At 49.1% G+C, this 17,695-nt stretch overlaps 5 protein-coding genes and 1 pseudogene across 6 annotated transcripts; 4 read left to right on the top strand and 2 right to left on the bottom strand.

Annotated features, from left to right (window-relative positions):
- Positions 1–461: 461 nt before the first annotated feature.
- On the top strand, positions 462–1,734 carry CNH00010 (hypothetical protein; the record flags this gene model as incomplete). Its single annotated transcript, XM_572195.1, has 5 exons — positions 462–741; positions 792–803; positions 870–1,012; positions 1,108–1,573; positions 1,694–1,734. 5 exons carry the CDS (start codon positions 462–464, stop codon positions 1,732–1,734), a joined length of 942 nt encoding a protein of 313 aa, XP_572195.1.
- A 1,211-nt stretch (positions 1,735–2,945) lies between these two features.
- CNH00020 (glucose transporter, putative) lies at positions 2,946–5,557 on the bottom strand. Its single transcript, XM_024657612.1, has 13 exons — positions 5,236–5,557; positions 4,994–5,187; positions 4,810–4,938; positions 4,741–4,758; positions 4,555–4,688; positions 4,436–4,503; positions 4,219–4,375; positions 4,056–4,162; positions 3,828–4,004; positions 3,653–3,775; positions 3,482–3,600; positions 3,223–3,420; positions 2,946–3,161 (listed from the first exon to the last, which is right to left on the bottom strand). The coding sequence occupies exons 1-13, from the start codon at positions 5,280–5,282 to the stop codon at positions 3,055–3,057; spliced, it is 1,578 nt and encodes a 525-aa protein (XP_024513294.1). The 5' UTR covers positions 5,283–5,557; the 3' UTR covers positions 2,946–3,054.
- Positions 5,558–5,734: 177 nt separating this feature from the next.
- On the top strand, positions 5,735–8,824 carry CNH00030 (Alpha-L-arabinofuranosidase, putative). The gene is made up of 14 exons (XM_024657613.1): positions 5,735–5,871; positions 5,959–6,684; positions 6,740–6,907; positions 6,957–7,023; positions 7,077–7,153; positions 7,207–7,328; positions 7,378–7,451; positions 7,502–7,574; positions 7,637–7,744; positions 7,803–7,958; positions 8,023–8,147; positions 8,199–8,368; positions 8,428–8,480; positions 8,539–8,824. Exons 2-14 carry the CDS (start codon positions 6,309–6,311, stop codon positions 8,665–8,667), a joined length of 1,698 nt encoding a protein of 565 aa, XP_024513295.1. The 5' UTR covers positions 5,735–5,871; positions 5,959–6,308; the 3' UTR covers positions 8,668–8,824.
- A 3,514-nt stretch (positions 8,825–12,338) lies between these two features.
- CNH00040 (hypothetical protein) lies at positions 12,339–13,764 on the top strand. Its single transcript, XM_024657614.1, has 5 exons — positions 12,339–12,532; positions 12,592–12,660; positions 12,751–12,955; positions 13,040–13,357; positions 13,418–13,764. The coding sequence occupies exons 1-4, from the start codon at positions 12,404–12,406 to the stop codon at positions 13,147–13,149; spliced, it is 513 nt and encodes a 170-aa protein (XP_024513296.1). The 5' UTR covers positions 12,339–12,403; the 3' UTR covers positions 13,150–13,357; positions 13,418–13,764.
- Positions 13,765–13,820: 56 nt separating this feature from the next.
- On the bottom strand, positions 13,821–15,227 carry CNH00050 (annotated as a pseudogene).
- A 227-nt stretch (positions 15,228–15,454) lies between these two features.
- CNH00060 (hypothetical protein) lies at positions 15,455–17,683 on the top strand. Of its 2 annotated transcripts, XM_572200.1 has the most exons (4): positions 15,455–15,860; positions 15,923–16,031; positions 16,083–17,040; positions 17,093–17,683. In XM_572200.1, the coding sequence occupies exons 1-4, from the start codon at positions 15,730–15,732 to the stop codon at positions 17,395–17,397; spliced, it is 1,503 nt and encodes a 500-aa protein (XP_572200.1). In that variant the 5' UTR covers positions 15,455–15,729; the 3' UTR covers positions 17,398–17,683. The 2 variants fall into 2 exon arrangements, with proteins under 2 accessions (XP_572200.1, XP_572199.1); XM_572199.1 differs by having other exon boundaries at positions 15,466–16,031.
- The last annotated feature ends 12 nt before the right edge of the window (positions 17,684–17,695 follow it).

Genomic DNA, 17,695 nt, shown 5'->3' with positions numbered 1-17,695 from the left:
CCCCTAACCCCCTAACCCCCTAACCCCCTAACCCCCTAACCCCCTAACCCCCTAACCCCCTAACCCTAACCCCCTAACCCTGACGTTCCAGCCCACGGGAAATGGAGTGTTTGTTTAGCGGATGGGTGGGAGTGGTGAAGGCAGTTGAGATATTATTTTGAGAACGTGAAGCGCCGCAGCATGATAATAACGGCGGGCCAACTTATTTTACTTCCGCTCTTGGCCATCCAACGACGGCTCTCTTCTGACTCTCTTCAACCTTTCTTTTGCCTGTAGCGTTAAACCTGTTCATCCTTTTAAGCCTATTCTCGTGTTCTGCTACGGTTGTCATTTCCTTATTTGTCCTTGAATCACCGCCCAGCCATCAATATGCCTCTTGGGTCGCAAACGACCAAACGTCCACCACCCCTGCTCCCGAACATCGTGCTCAGCGTATCGGGGACCTGCTTGAACCCAGACATATGCACATGGACGTCGAGGAAAAAAAACAGTCTTACGAGAAGCTTTGCAAAACCCTGCGCTATGATGCAACCAGAGAGGACAACTACAGAACGGATGCTCTAACTGTTTTCTCTCAAATATCGTTGGGTGGGCGGTCTGGCCCTCCTTATGCCGATATCGACCTTAATTCGGAGGACATGGGCTATTTGAAGAGCCATGATATGTCAATGGCATTCATGGAAACGGACGCAAGTAAGGTAATAAATCGATTGATGCCCTCCAAGACGAGATCAAAAAACGGTAGATCCAGAATCTTTTGAAGCTGGTCGTCTCTGACATGCCTTTTCTAGCAGCTGAGGAGAGTGAGTAGTTTTAATGTTCTTCCAGACTTTTGTGGCGCCGTTTTTGCTCTGACTTGATTATTCTAGTATCTGAAGTCCCCTCTTCTAGTCAACCAAGTTCGACTACCGCCAGTATCCGAATTCTCGATACTGCGATAGTTTTCTCTTATGAACATTCGGAAGCTGGAGCGGAGGGTTCGGAATTCAAATCAACAGAAGAAGAAGAAGAAGTAAATCACAATCCATCTGGCTTGTCGCCGAATTCAAGATCTACCGACTTCGCAGGGATTGCCCTCCCTTCAATCCATCCACTGCCAACAGTCAGCGTAAAGTTTACCTAGGGCAATGTCTCATGTATTCGGATGCGGGGTATCAGATGTTCCGCTTGCGCCGGGCTTTAGCAGTCTGTGGTACCAGATCTGCCAGAGTCTGGGCACTTTCTGGACGTTGTGGATGTAGGACCTTCGCAGTTGAGACCAGTCGTCCTCTTAACAATACCGGCCCTATGGTTGCCGCCGATTTTTTTAGCCAAGTCAATCTCGACCTCTTTCCCCATAATCTCATCATTCCATCACCTTCTACCGGCAGTTTTGCCATCGATCATGGGAAATGTGGACTTCTCGAGCTTACTGTCTCTCGTGTTTGCGACAGTATCCTCTGGAGAGCGTACATCTCATTGGCCGTTCCTGTCGCACCCAACTTGCCTGGTATAGTTAATGTGATCAACACAAGCATTGAGATCTGGAACATCAAATATGTTTACATGGTCTCCAACATTGTCGGTAATACAAGTTCGTGTCTTTTTTCGTGTTAGCCATGATTTCCATCGGGCCGATGATCCTGCGCACGTTTTCGTGGACCCAATCCTACATTCACGGCAATCAATGGACTCAATTCATCATATCCAACAGTCAAAACTCACCTTAACCTCTGTCCTTTGGTCAAGCACTAGCCTTCCTTCGCGTCCTCACTCTATTCTCTTCCATCCCTCGGATATTATTAACTCATTCTAGCGCTGACATCTGCACCTTTAGCTCTTCCATATCCTCCGCCACACTGATGAGCGCCTTTTGATAGCAACGAGCCACGACAAGAGAGGATGTCAGGCAGGACTATAACCAGTCGACCTCGTTCATGATTTCAACAAGGTCAGTCATGGCTTGAGGCAAAAGACGACAAGAGCTTGAGCCATGGTGGGGCCGTCGCTGAAGTCCTGCTCTCGGAACATTGTCATATGTCGCTGCTGGAAAGAAGAGAGACTTCCAAGTTCTTCTCGAGCGTATTGCCACAAGCAGCCGAATCAGCTGGACTATCGATGGAAAGAACGGGATCGCCGATGGACTGTATCATATTGGGAGGTTCCGGGTGGGCAAAGAAGGACCTACTAGCCGAGCTGACGGGGAAAAGGAAGAGAAACGCGCTAGGTGATTTCCCGAATGACAGTGATGGCACTGGCGAGCGGTAGCGGTTGGTATCCCGAGTCCCAAGTAGGATATGAAGGTCCTGACTGGGAGAAGGGGCCATGCCGAAGGATGTGTGTCAGTAGAAGGTGTGGTTGAATGTAGGTAACGCGAAGATCGGCTGGTGAGGAGGGTAGAGATGGTGGGAATGGCAACGGAAGAAGCAACGAATTATGGGCTCTAGGAGTCGACTTATATAGCATGACATGGGTGTAGAGAGCGGGGATTGTGGAACCTTCGAGAAATGTTTATGTATTACAGATAGAAAGTGGAAGGACAGTCGCGTCCAGAAAGCGTTGGATGCATCCACAAGATACTGACGAACGCATGTATCCGATAATTTTGTACCTGCTCTGAACCATAGTGGATTCAAAGTACATAGGTGCATAACTGTGTTACGCTCATGGAGCCTATATATGTTGATACACACACAACACAACAACTCGAGATGAGACCCGAGTTCAATTATACCATTACATTGCTTAACGATCTATCGTCAGTATAATTACTAGATTGACCGACCACCAACAGCCAAACCTAGGAAGGTTCTGTATTTCCCGTAGAATCAATACCAAGAAGTCGATATTGTATCTACTGTGGGTCGCAGTGGAACGGAACCAACTGGATCGTTTAACCAATAAGAGACCCCGGGTATTTCCCTACAGTGTGCCGTACCAACGTTAGACGTCACTTGGAGCAGTAGCATCGCATACATAAACCCTTCAAAGAACCTTCGAATACAGATCAAAAAACAAATAACCCGCGGACAACTCCTATCCTCAAAAGCCTGCTCAAACCGCCGGCTTGATCCCCTATACCACCTCCTGATGCTCAATCTCCTTCTTCTCATCCTTTTTTTCATTCTTCTCATCCTTCTCGTCCACCTCTTGTTGCATGCCCACCTCTTGTTGAATGACACCTATCATGGCAAAAATGATTAGCTACAAACGAGCCGCCCAAAAAGGGGAGAAGAAACGTACCTTGCTCCACAAGCTGCGCCTCTCGCTCATGCGCCGAGATCTTCTGTACATCCTTCGTCAACGGCACGATGAGGTTCATCTGCCTAAAGTAGTTGTCCATTTCCTCCAGCGTTCGGCCTCGGGTTTCAGGGAAGAAAAGGTAGAAGGTGATGGCGTTGGTAAAGGAACAGATGCAGAAAACCAGGTAATATCTCCAGCCTATAGAGACAGTTGAGTCACGCTTGCTTATTTGTATACAATACAGAGGCAGAATACTCACCGATGTTGGCGAAAGCCTTGGGAGAGACTTGACCAATCATAAAGTTCGAGATCCAAGCAGCCATGTTTACCATTGCCGTCGCTTTGGCTCGAATAGCAGTGTTCATGATTTCAACCGGGCTATCTCGTTGGTTAACATACCTTTCCTCATATGAAGAGTGAGAGGACTCACTAGATCCAAGAGAGAGGACCGATACAGGCAGAAAAGAAGAAGTTGTATACGTAGAGCACGACGACGAAACCGATACCTTGGCCTCTGCTGCCACGTCCATCCGCGAACTGCTTTGCCAATGCACTGGAAATGGTATCAGAGAGAGTTAATGATGCAGTGGAAGAATGTGGCATACGTAGCGACAGCGAAACAGGTTCCTGATAAGATATTTCCAAAGATCAAAGGGAATCGACGCCCAATCTTGTCAACAAAGAGAATACAGCAGAACTGGGCGATGAGAGCGTTGACAGAGTTGATGGAATTAATCAAGAGAGAAGTATTGGTTGAGAACCCGACTGAGGCGTACACCGTGCTAAGGGGTGGTTAGTATATGAAGATACGATACAGAAAATAGTGGACATACGGGGCATAGTATTGGATAGCCGACACACCAGTCATTTGAACGGAGAATTGTAGGATAATACCATACAGCACCTTTCTCATGTTTGTCCGGTCTTCAAAGTTGAAGATCTACCACCGGGTGTCACCCTTATCCTTTACGCGCCACATAGCCGAGAATGACTTACAAGTCTCCAAGACTGTTGCATAACGGCTTCGGCATCGACTTTGTTTTTGATAGCGGCAAACTCCCCCAGCACGAATGGATCGCTCTCGTCACCCTTTGCATGCAGACGAGCAAGACTCCTGAGGGCCTTTTCGTCGTGGCCTTTGATGATCAACCATCTATATATGCGCGGCTATCAGTTATCGCCGCAAGTAGAACAGAACATGAGAAGTACGTACCGAGGAGATTCGGGTAAGAGGAAAGTCAAGAAGATGAGTGGGACCGCGGGGAGCATTTGGAATCCAAGCTACGGAAGTTATTTAGCAACAGAACCTCGAACAGTTTGAGAAGAGCCCACCGGAAGCCTCCACGCCATGGGCGACTCAAAGTGAGTCTGCGCAACACCATACGCGATCCATCCTGCTATGAAAGAGCCGATACCGAGAAAGAATTGGAAGGTTGCTGTAAGCATACCACGAGCCGAAGGATGAGCTAAAGAGGGAGTGAGCGAGGTGCGATGACGATGAGACTGGTTCGGGCGTACCGATCTCGGATTGGTACACTAAGAAGCGTGTCAGAATGGGTAAGAATATATTAAATAAATGGTACATACAAGGCGTCAACAGTCCCAGCATGCCGATACCAATACCAGCAAAGAATCGCCCAGCAAACATAGCCTCCTTGTTTGGAGCTGCCGTCTGCAAGATACCACCGATGATGAAGACCACACCTGCTACGGTGACTAGATAGTGCTTGTCAATACTATATCGCTCTTAATTTACACATAAGATACTTACTAGCCATTCTTCTGCTGAAAGCATCTGCAATCAAAGAAGCGGGGATACTACCGACGAAGGCACCGAGCAGCATAGAGGAAGTTATGAAGCCGATATAATTCTCGTCTGTGGTATCCATGGTCTTGAGGAAATCCGGCGCTACCAGAACGTAAGAGATGACACCCAGATCATAACCATAGAGCATCGCGCCCATGCTGCGCTAGGAATCAGTAGATTCCAGGTATCTTGAAAGAGGTACTCACGCGGCGAAGCAGCCACATAGGAAGGTGTAGATCTTTGGGGGTAACATGGTCGTTTTTGAGGTACCCCGACGACTTAATAAGCTGCAATGGTGGTAAAGGGAACTGATATAGAGAAGAGGAGGCAACCAAGTCTGAGAAGGCCACACATTTATATACGAGAAGCCACCTTACTGCTTTGGGGGGGGGTCCGATTGATTGAACCATCATGAAAGGCAAGGTACGGCAGCTCCCCTCCCTCCCAAATCACGCGCTCTTCTTCTTCTCATCTGGCGGCTGGAAAGTGCGGACGCTTTCTGATGTTCGAACTGTAGTTCCAGAGCTGCATTGCTGCGCGAAAGAAGGGTCAAACGCAAAAAAAGACAAAAAAAGACAAAAGAGCGTGAAAACCGGTTAAAGGCGCCACACAAACACCGAGACGACGTCATTTCGAGCGTTCAATTGATTTACCGGGTTAATGTTTGTGCCGACGTTGCTGGCTTTTTGAAACATGTACGATACCAAAGAACATAGCAAGAAGCTCAAAAGTAGGCATATACGTGATTCATTGAGGGCTCTGGGAGGAGACAAGACGAGAATATGGGAAAGCAGGGACACCGCTCAAGAGGGAACGGAAACTCAGGCACACTACAGCTATAGGTGAGCTTCGTGTGAAGTCGCGAGCCAAATCGCCTTTCATCTGATGATCATCATTCATAATAAACCGCTCATCAATTGTGCTACCAGATAAGTACCGGCCCGCCAGCGTTAGTGTACGGATTGTGGTCGGGCCGTCGGGTGCCTGTTAGGGATACGTACCGATACACGGCGCCCCTGCTTTGCCAGTGGAAGAAGGCGGTTGCAATTTGGACTCTTATCGGCTCAATATTGTCACGCCGCCGCCTGAGCCTATCTGGCCGAGACAACGCATGATTGCGCTTAGCTTATGATCCGATAACCGTATGAATGCCGCCGACCTCGAGGTTTAGTGGTTGCAGAATACAGCTGTATGAGGGCATGTAGGGGCCTTGCGACTTACAGCTTATAGCTTATACGTCGACACTTCTATTCTCACGCTTCATCCTCCAGCGATCACCATGGCCGTCTACAGCCAACACGTTACAGTGAATCAGTCTCTTCTCCAGCAACAGGCTCCACGCGACTTTCCCAACACTCCCTCCCATCCCAAAACACTGGCATCAACTCCTATCCTCCTCGATGTCACCCGTCTCCTCTATCCCTCCGGACCTCCCGTCACAGACAAGCTCTTCAGCGGCTTCCTCGAACATCTCGGGAGGTGTATCTACGGAGGTATTGTGGATGACCCGAAGGATCCAAGTCCGAAATGGCTTTTGGAGGTGCAGGATGAAGGAAAGACGTTTCAGAAAGATAGATTGGGGTGGAGGAAAGATGTGATGGGGTGCTTGGCGAAGGATGGGGAGCTCGAGATTCCAATGCTGAGGTGGCCTGGTGGTGAGTATCTGCTATTATCTTCGTCCATTTGCAAATCGACTAACCTTTGTGATAGGTAACTTCGTCTCCAATTACCACTGGCAAGACGGTATCGGCCCCATCTCTGAGCGTCCAAAGCGTGTCGAGCTCGCTTGGCTCAGCGACGAGTCCAACAGGTTTGGCACCGACGAGTTTATCGACTACTGCCGAGCGACGGGTGCTGAGCCTTACATCTGTTTGAATAGTGCGTGTCTTTCTTGACCTTGTTGCGCAGTATTGACGTCTGCCGGTAGTGGGCACAGGAAGTCTTGAGGAAGCTTTGGCATGGGTTGAGTATTGCAACGGGACTGGCGATACCCAGTGAGCTTTCTCGCCTTCCTATCTATCTTACATCGCGCTTATCGTCGATCAAGCTGGGCAAACCTTCGACGCAAAAATACTGGAAGGGACGAGCCTCATGCTGTCAAATACTGGGGTCTCGGTAATGAGAGTAAGTCTGCTTTTCTTCCCAAGATGAGATTTGAGTCTGAATTTCTGCTGCAGTGTGGGGTCCATGGCAAGTTGGCAACCTTCTCCCTTCCGAGTACGTGAGGAAAGCAAGGCAATGGGCCCATGCTCTCAAGCTCGTTGACCCTAGCATCGTATTGGTATCTTGTGGCGAGACTGTGAGTATATTCAATTTGGCAGCAGGGTTGAAACTGACAATAGGTGTAGGGTGCGTCTGATTGGGATAGAGAGGTTATCCAGGGTCTTCTTCCATGGGCTGATATGCACTCCATTCACTTCTAGTGAGCAAAATCCCTACTCCATCGCAATCCCCAACTTACAAAGATCTCAGTACTATGCTCGGCCACGACAAGATGTCCAGCGTATCTGGTTATGACTACGAGAAGAACGTCTTCGGGCCAGCCGTAAGTATCACCTCTTCCTGCGCTGAAAGCTGCCTCGTTAATACTGATACGATGATATATAGGCTGCCGAGAAGCACATCGACATCTGCAAGTCACTCATCGACCTCGCTAACATCGGCCGAACCTGGGAGCGCATGCCAGCGAAGGATATGAAGATCTGCTTTGATGAGGTGCGCTTCCTATCCTTCCATCGTTATCCGTAAGTGTAAGAGTTGACGATGTTGGTAGTGGAACGTCTGGGACGACGTCAAAGCGCCCGGGTCCAACGGGTTGGAGCAATGGTACGACTACACCGACATGCTTGGCTTTTGTGCATGGTTGAATGTGCTTGTGAGGAAGCATAAGGATATAGGCATTGCATGTCTTGCTCAGTCTGTCAACGTCGTACGTCCCATCTCATGAGCTTCTACCTTATTCTATTGAATCAAAGCTGACAGATGGAGCTTAGATCTCACCTCTCATGACCAAGCCAGATGGCATTGTTCGCCAGACTTTGTATTACCCCCTTCAGCTTTTCAGCAAGTACATGAAGAACGGACACCTTCTCCAACTTCCTGTCTTCCCTGACGTCTAGTATGTATCCGTCCGTACCCATGTCTCACTCGTTACTGACAAGCATGGCAGCACCGGTCCCACGTTCCCTGTCTACATCCAACAAGGCAACTACAAACCCTCCTACGTCGACTCTGTCGCTATACTCGTAGAAACGGAGAAGGGAGCAAGCATCAGGGTTAGCATTCTGAATAGGCATCCGGAGGTGGATTGGAGCTCGAAGATAGGGTTCTCGGGTTTCGGTAAGTACATTCTGGAGACGTTATATCTGAGGCGTATTGGAACTGACGATATGGGATAGAGGTCGAGAGTGTCGAGGTTCACGAGATCTACTCGGACGACCTTGCTGCTGCGGTCAGTTCCCTTTAACATGTATTTGTACACTGCATCAACTGAAACCTCCTTACTACAGAATACGTTCGAAAACCCTGACACTATTATTCCTAAGATTACAAAGAAGAACGCGAAAGAGTGGGATGGAGATGTTTTGGTTAAGAAGCATTCGTGGTCCTTCATCATTTTCAATGGTCGTTTTCATTGATTAACGTTGCTCTCATAGACATGTAGATGAAAGAGAATATGCAAATGCTATCAGGATATCGCCTCATAACTGGAATTGCATAGTTTACCTAGGCTTGCTGGAGGTTCTGGTTATGACGAGCAGACTTTTTGGCAATGGGGTATATCTCGCACAATGCATGTATATCTTTCCCAGATCTATGGGCTGACTCATTTTTCTCACACCTTCCCTGCATCCTCCGTCCGTACCTCTCTCCTCCCTGACCCCTCCTCACACGGTCCACCTGCTCTTCCTCTTGCCTTCTTCATTCTCCCCCTCTCATCTGCATCCCAAAACTACTTCTGTGTCTTCCTCTCGTCCCTCTCTCTGTCTTACTCCTATCCTCGTTCCTCTGTACGCTTACACCCATGTAGGCCATCAAGAATGCCCGGTAGAGGAAATGCCCATCACTAGCAGTCCAATTTGTTCTTGCCATGGGAGGGGTGATGTCCAACCATATGCATTGGCCATTGGCTGGTCGGTTGAACATGGTGGGTACCGAAGAATCCTGGTCACTGGAACCCTATCCTTTATTCTACAAATGCAATAAATTTTCGTAATGATTGCCGTTGACAAAAGCTAAACATAAATAACCCTCATCCAACCCGTCGTATCCCGTGAGCCAGCTCAGGGACCCATCTGCATCTATGCAGAGAACAGCAATGCTGACCTCCCATAGTGCTCCCATCATCCAAAGGCTCGTGTGGTTTCCCCACTCCGCGTCTTGTGCCAACCGCCGGGCATCTTCCTCCAATTCCCGTGGGGAAATGTAATTGTGGGAGATAAAATCCCTCCAAGGCCTTTGGACCATGGCCTCTGCCACCCTTCGACGAACCTCCTGGTGGGATGTTCTGCCATTGTCTAGAGCCTTTGCAAAGGCCCTAAACTGGCAGTTGCCATCTCCTATTGTCCAGTTGGTCCGTCCCCATCCTGGATAGCCTGGTATGGGCACAACGTCAGCCTGCGTATAAGGAAATTGGTTTGGACGCAGATTTGACGGTGTGTTGGGGAGCTGAAGGTTAGGGGGATTATCTCGTGGACGGGTTGGGGAAGATTGCCCAGCGATTTATCGCTGGAGCGGCTGTAATGTTCGTTAGCCTTGGATATTTATTGTCATAAATCACATAAAACTTACAGGCCTTTGGTCGACGCTAGGCCTGACTAACTGTAGCGGTGTCACTGTCCTCGTAGAGGCCGGAACAAAACACCTGACGCTACTTTAGTTTCGTGTCCTCGGTCGTTTGTCTACAGCTGTACTTGGAGCATGCATGTCTTCCTCTCGTCCTCCTTCCTGAAAAGTGGCTGACACCAGTGATGGCAACCGCAGCTGGACGACCACAGCAGATGGTTCCAGTTCTGACATAGACCTTGCGTCCTATGCCGCACACTGTTAGCGAAAGGATTTCTACAACTGACGAAACCACTCACCGGTAGGGTGCCCAGGCGTTTTAATCCAAAGCCCGTCACACTCTCCACTTAGAAGATCGACCCCCAATGCCAATAAGAGTCGATGAAGAAGGCAGCCTGGCGGCTCGCTGGGAGCTGGAGTTATTCCCATTATCATCATGAATGACAATCGAAAACGACATTGGTTGGGAAGATCAGCCAACTGCAGAGGATAGGGCCCATTGACCAGGGAGAGCGGTTGCGAGACCGCGATGGATCGGCGTAATCAATGGATACGTTAATGGTGAGGACAAGACAGCCTCTCTCTCGCTGAAGACCATCGTCGTGATAGCATTCACCCTCCAGCTGATGTCGGCAGACCTTCACAGCACGTGCATCACGCATGTAACCTGGGTGACCCAGGTGTCAATCCCGCCCATCTTGCTGCGCTCGCAATACCTGCTGTTGCTCAACTAGACATTCTACCCCTTTGACATTACATAGATGTCCTTGCACTGACTGCAGAAATTGTCTCGGGAAGAACTGCACCAGAACCTTCCCCGCCTCTTTGAGAGGGGTATTACACTCATGGCACTTGTCTGGTAGATCGGCAAGCCCTCCTCGCTATTGGTGGTTTGGAAGAGAGTAGCTTGGCAGTCTTTGGTAGGACACTTCGGGTTATCAGCGAGGATTGGCTTGATATCGAGGGATTTGTAGATTGATTTGACATTCTTCTGCAGCTCGGAGGCAGATGTCACGATAGGGCGATCGAGCAGCTCGAGTATCTTGGCGCTGAGGTTCAGAAAAATCTGCCACTTCCAGAACAGACGCCCTCATTGCCTGCCGATCTTCGGTATTATAGCTAGCTTGTTGTTGACTTCGACAATAGCCCATGTCATGTCACCGAAACGCTGGGCTAAACCAGTGAACGCTGTAAGCATGGCGATGAATGTGGCAAGAACGTTGTAGAAAAGGAGGCATCATTTCCAGCGGGCTGTTTGAGGAGAGCCCAAAGTCAAGACAATACCGGCTTTCGTGTCAACCGGAGTAGGGTGGGAGTAAACACCCGGGGATCTTCGTTGGCCATCAGGCCAGAAGTCCCATGAGGCGGCTATCTTGGTCACTGTTCACATCATCCACAATGGTAGGTCGGAGGCCCCATCCTAAATCAAACCACCGATAATGGGCTCCGCCTTGGGACTCGAACCCTTTTCAGCTCCATCTCCGTTCTCCTGCTGGCCGTTATTGAATGACTTTTGTCGCAGATGGCCTCCTTAAACAATTGATCCTCAATAGAACAGGAAGCGTGCGTAGACGAGATAGGGGGGCCGGGAGATGATGCCAGGCAAAGGGCTAGTTAGTAGCTAGAGTCGCTGTGGATGGGCGAGGAGACTGAGGGGACTGCGGTGGCAGTGTGTGGCAAATGACCGAAGGGTCGCTGAAGCGGTCAAGCCATGCCTGGTACCGCATAATCTTGCCAGCAGTAAGATAAAAGGGACATCGGCAGCGGGCCAAACCTTTCACAGGCTACACCGATGCGATGTCAGACAGACATCCCGACTTAATCTTTCGTCTAATAGACTCACAATACCCAACCCTTCACCTATAGACTAAGTCTGAATGGGTGCATCTCTTGAGCAAGGCTAATAAGACCGACTATGGGAAAGATGTGAGCAGTTGTTCGTGCCCCATTTAGCATCGCGAGGTGATGGTAACTGGGACGCCTACTCACCGGAAGGAGCTCAAGAAGCCTGAAGGAGCCATGATGGTAGCTTCGGAACAGGGGAAAAACAATGAAGATGAGTAGATACACTAGCCTATCGCCACCGTACCATGTCAGCAAAGTCATGTACAGTATAAGATTTCCTCTCGACATACACGGATATACAGTCCGGAAAGACGCTGGGAGCTTGTTGGCCAGATATTTTATCAGGATTGTGATGTGACTTGAGGGGTAAATAGAGATAGAAGTATGTGGAAATTAAAAGAATTTGAGGAGAATCCTTTGGTGCTCTGAATTCGTAGTGAGGTATGAAACGATGGGATCTCAGACGAGGAATCAGAGTATCGCATGCTGCTTCCGCCGCATGAACCAAACAAGAAGGAATCAGATGGCATTCGCGCGCCTTGCCGCGCTTGCCGCCCCTTTGCAGCCTGTAATAGGCAAGCGACGAATAGCACTCGTAATCAGCGCGCCTGCTGATCGGGACGGGGCCGGGAGGACTCCTTCGATTTCTGAGTGTGTGGAGCCCACATCCTCCGATACACGCACCTCACCAACCAAATTCCAAATTGCTCACTCTTTACAACCCTTTGATACCCCAACCACGCCATGTCGGAACCACCTGAGTACCAGAAACTATTAAACAAGGACACAGAGTCGTTTGACGTGGATGTCGAGGACCAGGCGCCGACCTACCCTCCGGGCCCTAGCGACTTCGTGTCGAGGGTGATCTTTGTAGTGAGTCTACTGCCATAGCGCGACAGTTTGTGTTGCTGATCTTGCTCCACAACGTTCAGTATGCCCCCCCTCGGTTTGGATTTGACGATCCTAAGGAGTATGTAGGCTTGGTAGGGAAGACGAAGGAGGTGAGTTTGGGTTCCATTCGAAGAGCCAATTTGCTCCGTGTGAACCGCATGAGGACTAAAGCATCAACCCTTCATCTCGCCTGCCCTCAGAAAACCATCCAAAACATATGTCGTTATATCCCTGAACTGGCAGAATATCCAGCCGACCACATTTCCTTCCGCTTGAGCTCGACTGCATCGGCTCACCCTAGAAATTGGCCAGTTGTAACCGAGGATATCTGGTTCACCTTCGTGTCAGATCCCCCTGAGAAGCTGGGCGTGATTGTGGAGCCGACGCAGAAGGACAAAGATGCTAGTGAGTTCGGCAGTTTCGCCAATTTTGCCCTCGAACGTCTGGAACGTCCTTATCTGACCACCTTATTTTGGTTCGATGACTTAGATCGCGCCAGACAAGTAAAGATTTCCATAATCATCGTATGCTGCTTCATTGGATTTTGGGGGCTGGTCGCCGCTATTGTTGCTATGGGGGATCATTTCTTTCCGTCGTAACCCAAAACAACACTGCAAAACTGAGCGTGAACCTTCTTGCGATGATAGTACACCTGTATGGTGTTGTAAAGACTTGATATCATAGGTCCCTAGGCCGACACAAAAGGGAATGGAAGCCAGAAAAAACGACGATCAACACAAGTAGATATTCATATAATTGATTTTCCCCTTAATTCACATCTCCCACGACGAGACTTGGTCAAGCACGGTAGGTTTATGCTCTTTTCTCTACCCCTCTTGAACGTTGACTCATTTGCTTTTTGCTTAGTCTGTTAGCCCCCCTCTTCCTCATGCTATTGAGGACGATTCATCAAATTCCGAAACACCAATGAGATCATGGAGACCCACGAGGATGTCAATGAGGCTGTCATGGATGAACAATGCTGTTCCGGTTTCTTCCCTCGGTCTCTTATCTCGGTTTCGAGACTTTGTTTCTCATTTTCAACTTGTGTCCTAGCTTCTGGTTCTGGTTTCTAGGACTCGTTTCTCATTCTCATTTTCGTTATTACTCTCGTTCTCTTCCCCCAAGTTCTAGTTCTCTTCTCTTTCTCTTTCGTCTTCCCATCAATACCATATACATCGTCTATCTTTTATTATACAATTTACGAGTATTCACTCGCCTTCCGCCGGGGGGGGGGGGGAGGTCAGCTTGGGAACGGGCGAATGGCGAGTGAATATATAATAGAATAGCAATAAAATCGATACATAGATGGAATGGAAGGGTACTCGAATGGAAGCGGAACGTGTTCGGACAATTATATGTGCCGACATGTCAGCAATGTAATAACTATACTATTCCTTACCCAGCCTAAGGAAATGGGAAAGTATTAACGGTAGGGAAAGGGGGTACTATAGTCTATTTGGGGAGGAATTAGCCGCAATAGGAGAGACAGAGAGGAGTGAAGGTCGACCGCAACTCACAAAACACTGACACCTCGAAAGAAAGTCATTCTCAATCCAACATATCATTCTGGGCAGCCTCACTGAAGAACGAATCATCTAATGGGAAGAATTGGAACCGGGCATGGGGGTAGAATCCCAAAAGAAGTGTTACGCAAAACAAAGCGAGCAGGCGTGTATACAACATCAGCAGATGCGAGAAAAGCGTTTAAAGCGTTTAGATCGAAAGCACTTACATCCTAGACCCCATGTGTAGTCCTGCAACTTGTTTGCTAGTTCGGGCCTTCTTGAAATGTAGGCGTACATTGCTGTTTCCTCAATGGCACACTGGCTGACTGAGCTACGGTCCTTCCGAGCTCACTTCCTTGCTTCTTTTCCGTTCCTGCTTCATCAGTATGTTCCACCAGCGTCTGGTACAACACCGTTATTTCAAGTCCTCCTGAGGGCCAATATGGGGAAAATGAGATAATATGAGCGAGCGGAGGCGAACGGGTGCGAAGGCAAGCTGACTGTTCAGCGTCAGCGGATGGTGGAAAAGGACGCAAGTTGGAAGTCCTTACATCCAAGGCCCCACGCATAATCCCGCGCTTTTTCCTACACTTTTCCTCCGCCCGGGTGTTGGCACCCCAAAAGAAATCGTGGTAAATGTCGAAGAAGAGAGTAATGGGAAGCTGGATTGTTTCGTAACATCAGCAGGGTAGTTGTCGGATGCGCAAAGTCCAAAATCACTTACAGCCAGGATCCTCAACAAACATGCACCGACCGCTTTATTATATATCTATATTTTCCTCACGATGATTGTGGAGAAGATCAAGCGACAGGCGGCGAAGCATAAGAAGTGAATAATAAACAAGACTGATAACGCATCGGCAGGTGTCGTCACGAATATGAGCATGTCGATGGTACCCTATGCACATACAAGGAACCATGGATGCATCTATGGCCGCATTCCATGCATGAGATCTTGCAGATTATATATCTACGCATTTAGGCCAACAGCCAGGGGGCAAAAAGTGTGAATGGGACCTACTGGATCATTGTATAAGCCAAAGCCGTCGTCATCGAAGCGAACTAGACTTACACTGTGGCTTTCTCATGCGCATCCATCCCGTCTTTGCGGATTGTTGAAGATTATAATTCAAGGACATGCTATCGGTGTAGAAACTGGCCGCGGTCGCTGTTGTTGTATGAATATGTGATCTGGGATGATAAGAAGTAAAGATAAGAAACACGAAACGTCGCCTATCAGATCGAACAAGCGATGCCGCGGAAAATAGGTTTGTCGGCCCGTGTTCCTCGGAAGATAATCGAAACCCGCCAAACACGCAAAAAAAAGCCGTCGCCGCCACTAGAGTATTATTATTCTCATCTAGAGCGCTTCCCGCCGATAAATCCCATTGCCATTCTTCCCTTTCCCTCTACCTTTGCCAGTACTCATCGTCTCCACTATCCATGCAATTCCCTGCTATGCTGGCCCTTACTCCACCTCCACTTCCCTAATGGCCTCTCCCAAAGCAAGCGAAGCTATTTCCGACTCCTCACTCTCACCCGCGTCATATCAGGCACTTCCCGAACTTCCAAAATCCCCTCGTGACGATCCCATTGCATACGGCGGCCACCCTAAAAACAGAGACCGACCATATCCTCTTTCTCTCATCCCCTTCGACCTCAACGAACCTTATGAGGTCTCCGAATACCTTACTATCCGCTCCTACGATGAGGCATGCCAAGTTGACTATCTCAATCAAGATTGGGCCGATGAGTACAGAGACGGGGGAATCGTTGATGAGCAAATGTTCGACGACGGACATGTTCGTCGCTATCTTGACCGCTTCATCCAGGAGAACCCCAAGCTGATCGCTACAACGTTCAGACATAAAGCAAATTTGAAAACGGTCTTCTACAGCGGAAAGGACGAAGAATGGGCGAAGCTAGATCTGGTGGATGTGTACAGACGGCAGACGGGGAAAGTTTTGGGAGTCGTGAGTCATGGCTTGTTCAGAAGGTGACGCACGCTTATGTGTCCAACCTAGCCCTCTCAATCACAATACACATCCAATTCAAAAAACGGCGGTGCCATTACTCCGGACGCCTCCCTCATCGGCAATGTCAACGATCCTAGCTCTCCATCGTTCCGGAAACGGATGCTTTACGCAGTCATCGAAGTGAAGTGGATGGAATTAGCGACTCTCCTTACAGGCGAGGCCAAAAGACAGAGCGACGAGAAAGCCCTTAACTACCTCCGTCAGGAAGGCGTGTTTCAAACTATGTGGTATGTCATCTTGGGTTACGCCATCTCGGGCTGCATCTTCGGTCTTTCTATAATCAATGAATACTTCTACAGAATTGTGTATCTCTATCAGCACTCGGATTCAGACATCCCCGTAATTGCCCTGGAGGCGGATAGCGAGTTTTTGGGGAAAACCGGACGACATTTTGGATATCTGCGGGATAGTTACTCCATTGAGGAACTGGCAGGGCTGCAGGACTTTTGGTCGTCGCCTCCCAATTGTCTGATCAGCGACCGTGCCAACGCCATTTTGAACAAAGAGGCAAGGTATCACCTCGACGCGACCATTTTCTTGTTCCTCAATCGTGCCGCGTCACTTTCAAAACAATGTTTCCTCAATGGCCTTCCGCTCCCGCATATACGCCGCAGCCTTCATCCGACCAAGGCGAACAAACGCACTTTGGCGGATTTGGATGATGAAGGGAAAAAGGAAGGTGTGGAAGATATACCGGGAGACGAGAAGCTGTCTCGGAAGGTTAATCGCCGCAACGGTCCTGAGAGTGATGGCTTGTGCGGCAGAGGCTCTGGTCATGACAGAGTACATGAAGGCAATGGAGCCTCTGCTCATCGCACTGAGGCTGCCCACGCTCGAAGACCTATGAAACCACAAGAGTTCTTGAGGGGTCTGGAGGAGCTATCCACTGTTGTGGATGTGTCCGACGTGAAATCGTCCATCATCGCCTCCCTCATATCCAATAGCCGTGAGCACCTTGTGATCTGCAGCATGGAGTTACGCTTACAAATTTACTGTAGATACCACTCCCTCTATGAATCCCTCTTCTATATCATCGGACTGCGACTCTTTTTCCTATACATCCTTTGGCTCTCGTGAGAAACTCCCTGTCTCTGATCATCTTCCCGCCGCTCTTCATCCAAGGTCCCACGAATGTGATCCTGTTGATACCGATTTCGACGCTATCGACTCCGAGACAGGCGAACTCACGTTAGAAGCCTACCGGAGCAGGCTCGCAATGCTGGGGGTGCGGGTGAAGCTGGTGACCCGCGAGGAGATGGATGTCTTGTTGGCCCGGGGAGGAAAGGAAAATTCCGATTGTTAATGAGTGGGTGGAAGGGAACTGGATAGCGGCTGTCGGCAATTCACGAAGAAAGGGTCGATTTGGTGAAATGCTCTGAAGAGGGCTGGGGAGGAATGTATAGGGCACATGGGGCATTCGGAGACTGGGGATGGCCAAGATGTGCTGTTATGTGCTGGTTTAGGCGTACGACTTTGCGAATTTCTATCCTGTACATAACCCTGTATACGATGAGACGGTTGATTAGCAATAGTCGTAGAACGAATCCGCAGAACGGACGGAGGGAAGACCGAGTACATAGGCTGTAGAATTATCATGCCAT

Source organism: Cryptococcus neoformans (assembly GCF_000091045.1).
Source record: "Cryptococcus neoformans var. neoformans JEC21 chromosome 8 sequence".
In the NCBI taxonomy this organism is placed as follows: Eukaryota; Fungi; Basidiomycota; class Tremellomycetes; order Tremellales; family Cryptococcaceae; genus Cryptococcus; species Cryptococcus deneoformans.
The sequence above is the reverse complement of the archived record's forward strand: the minus strand, read 5'-3'. Positions and strand labels throughout refer to the sequence as shown.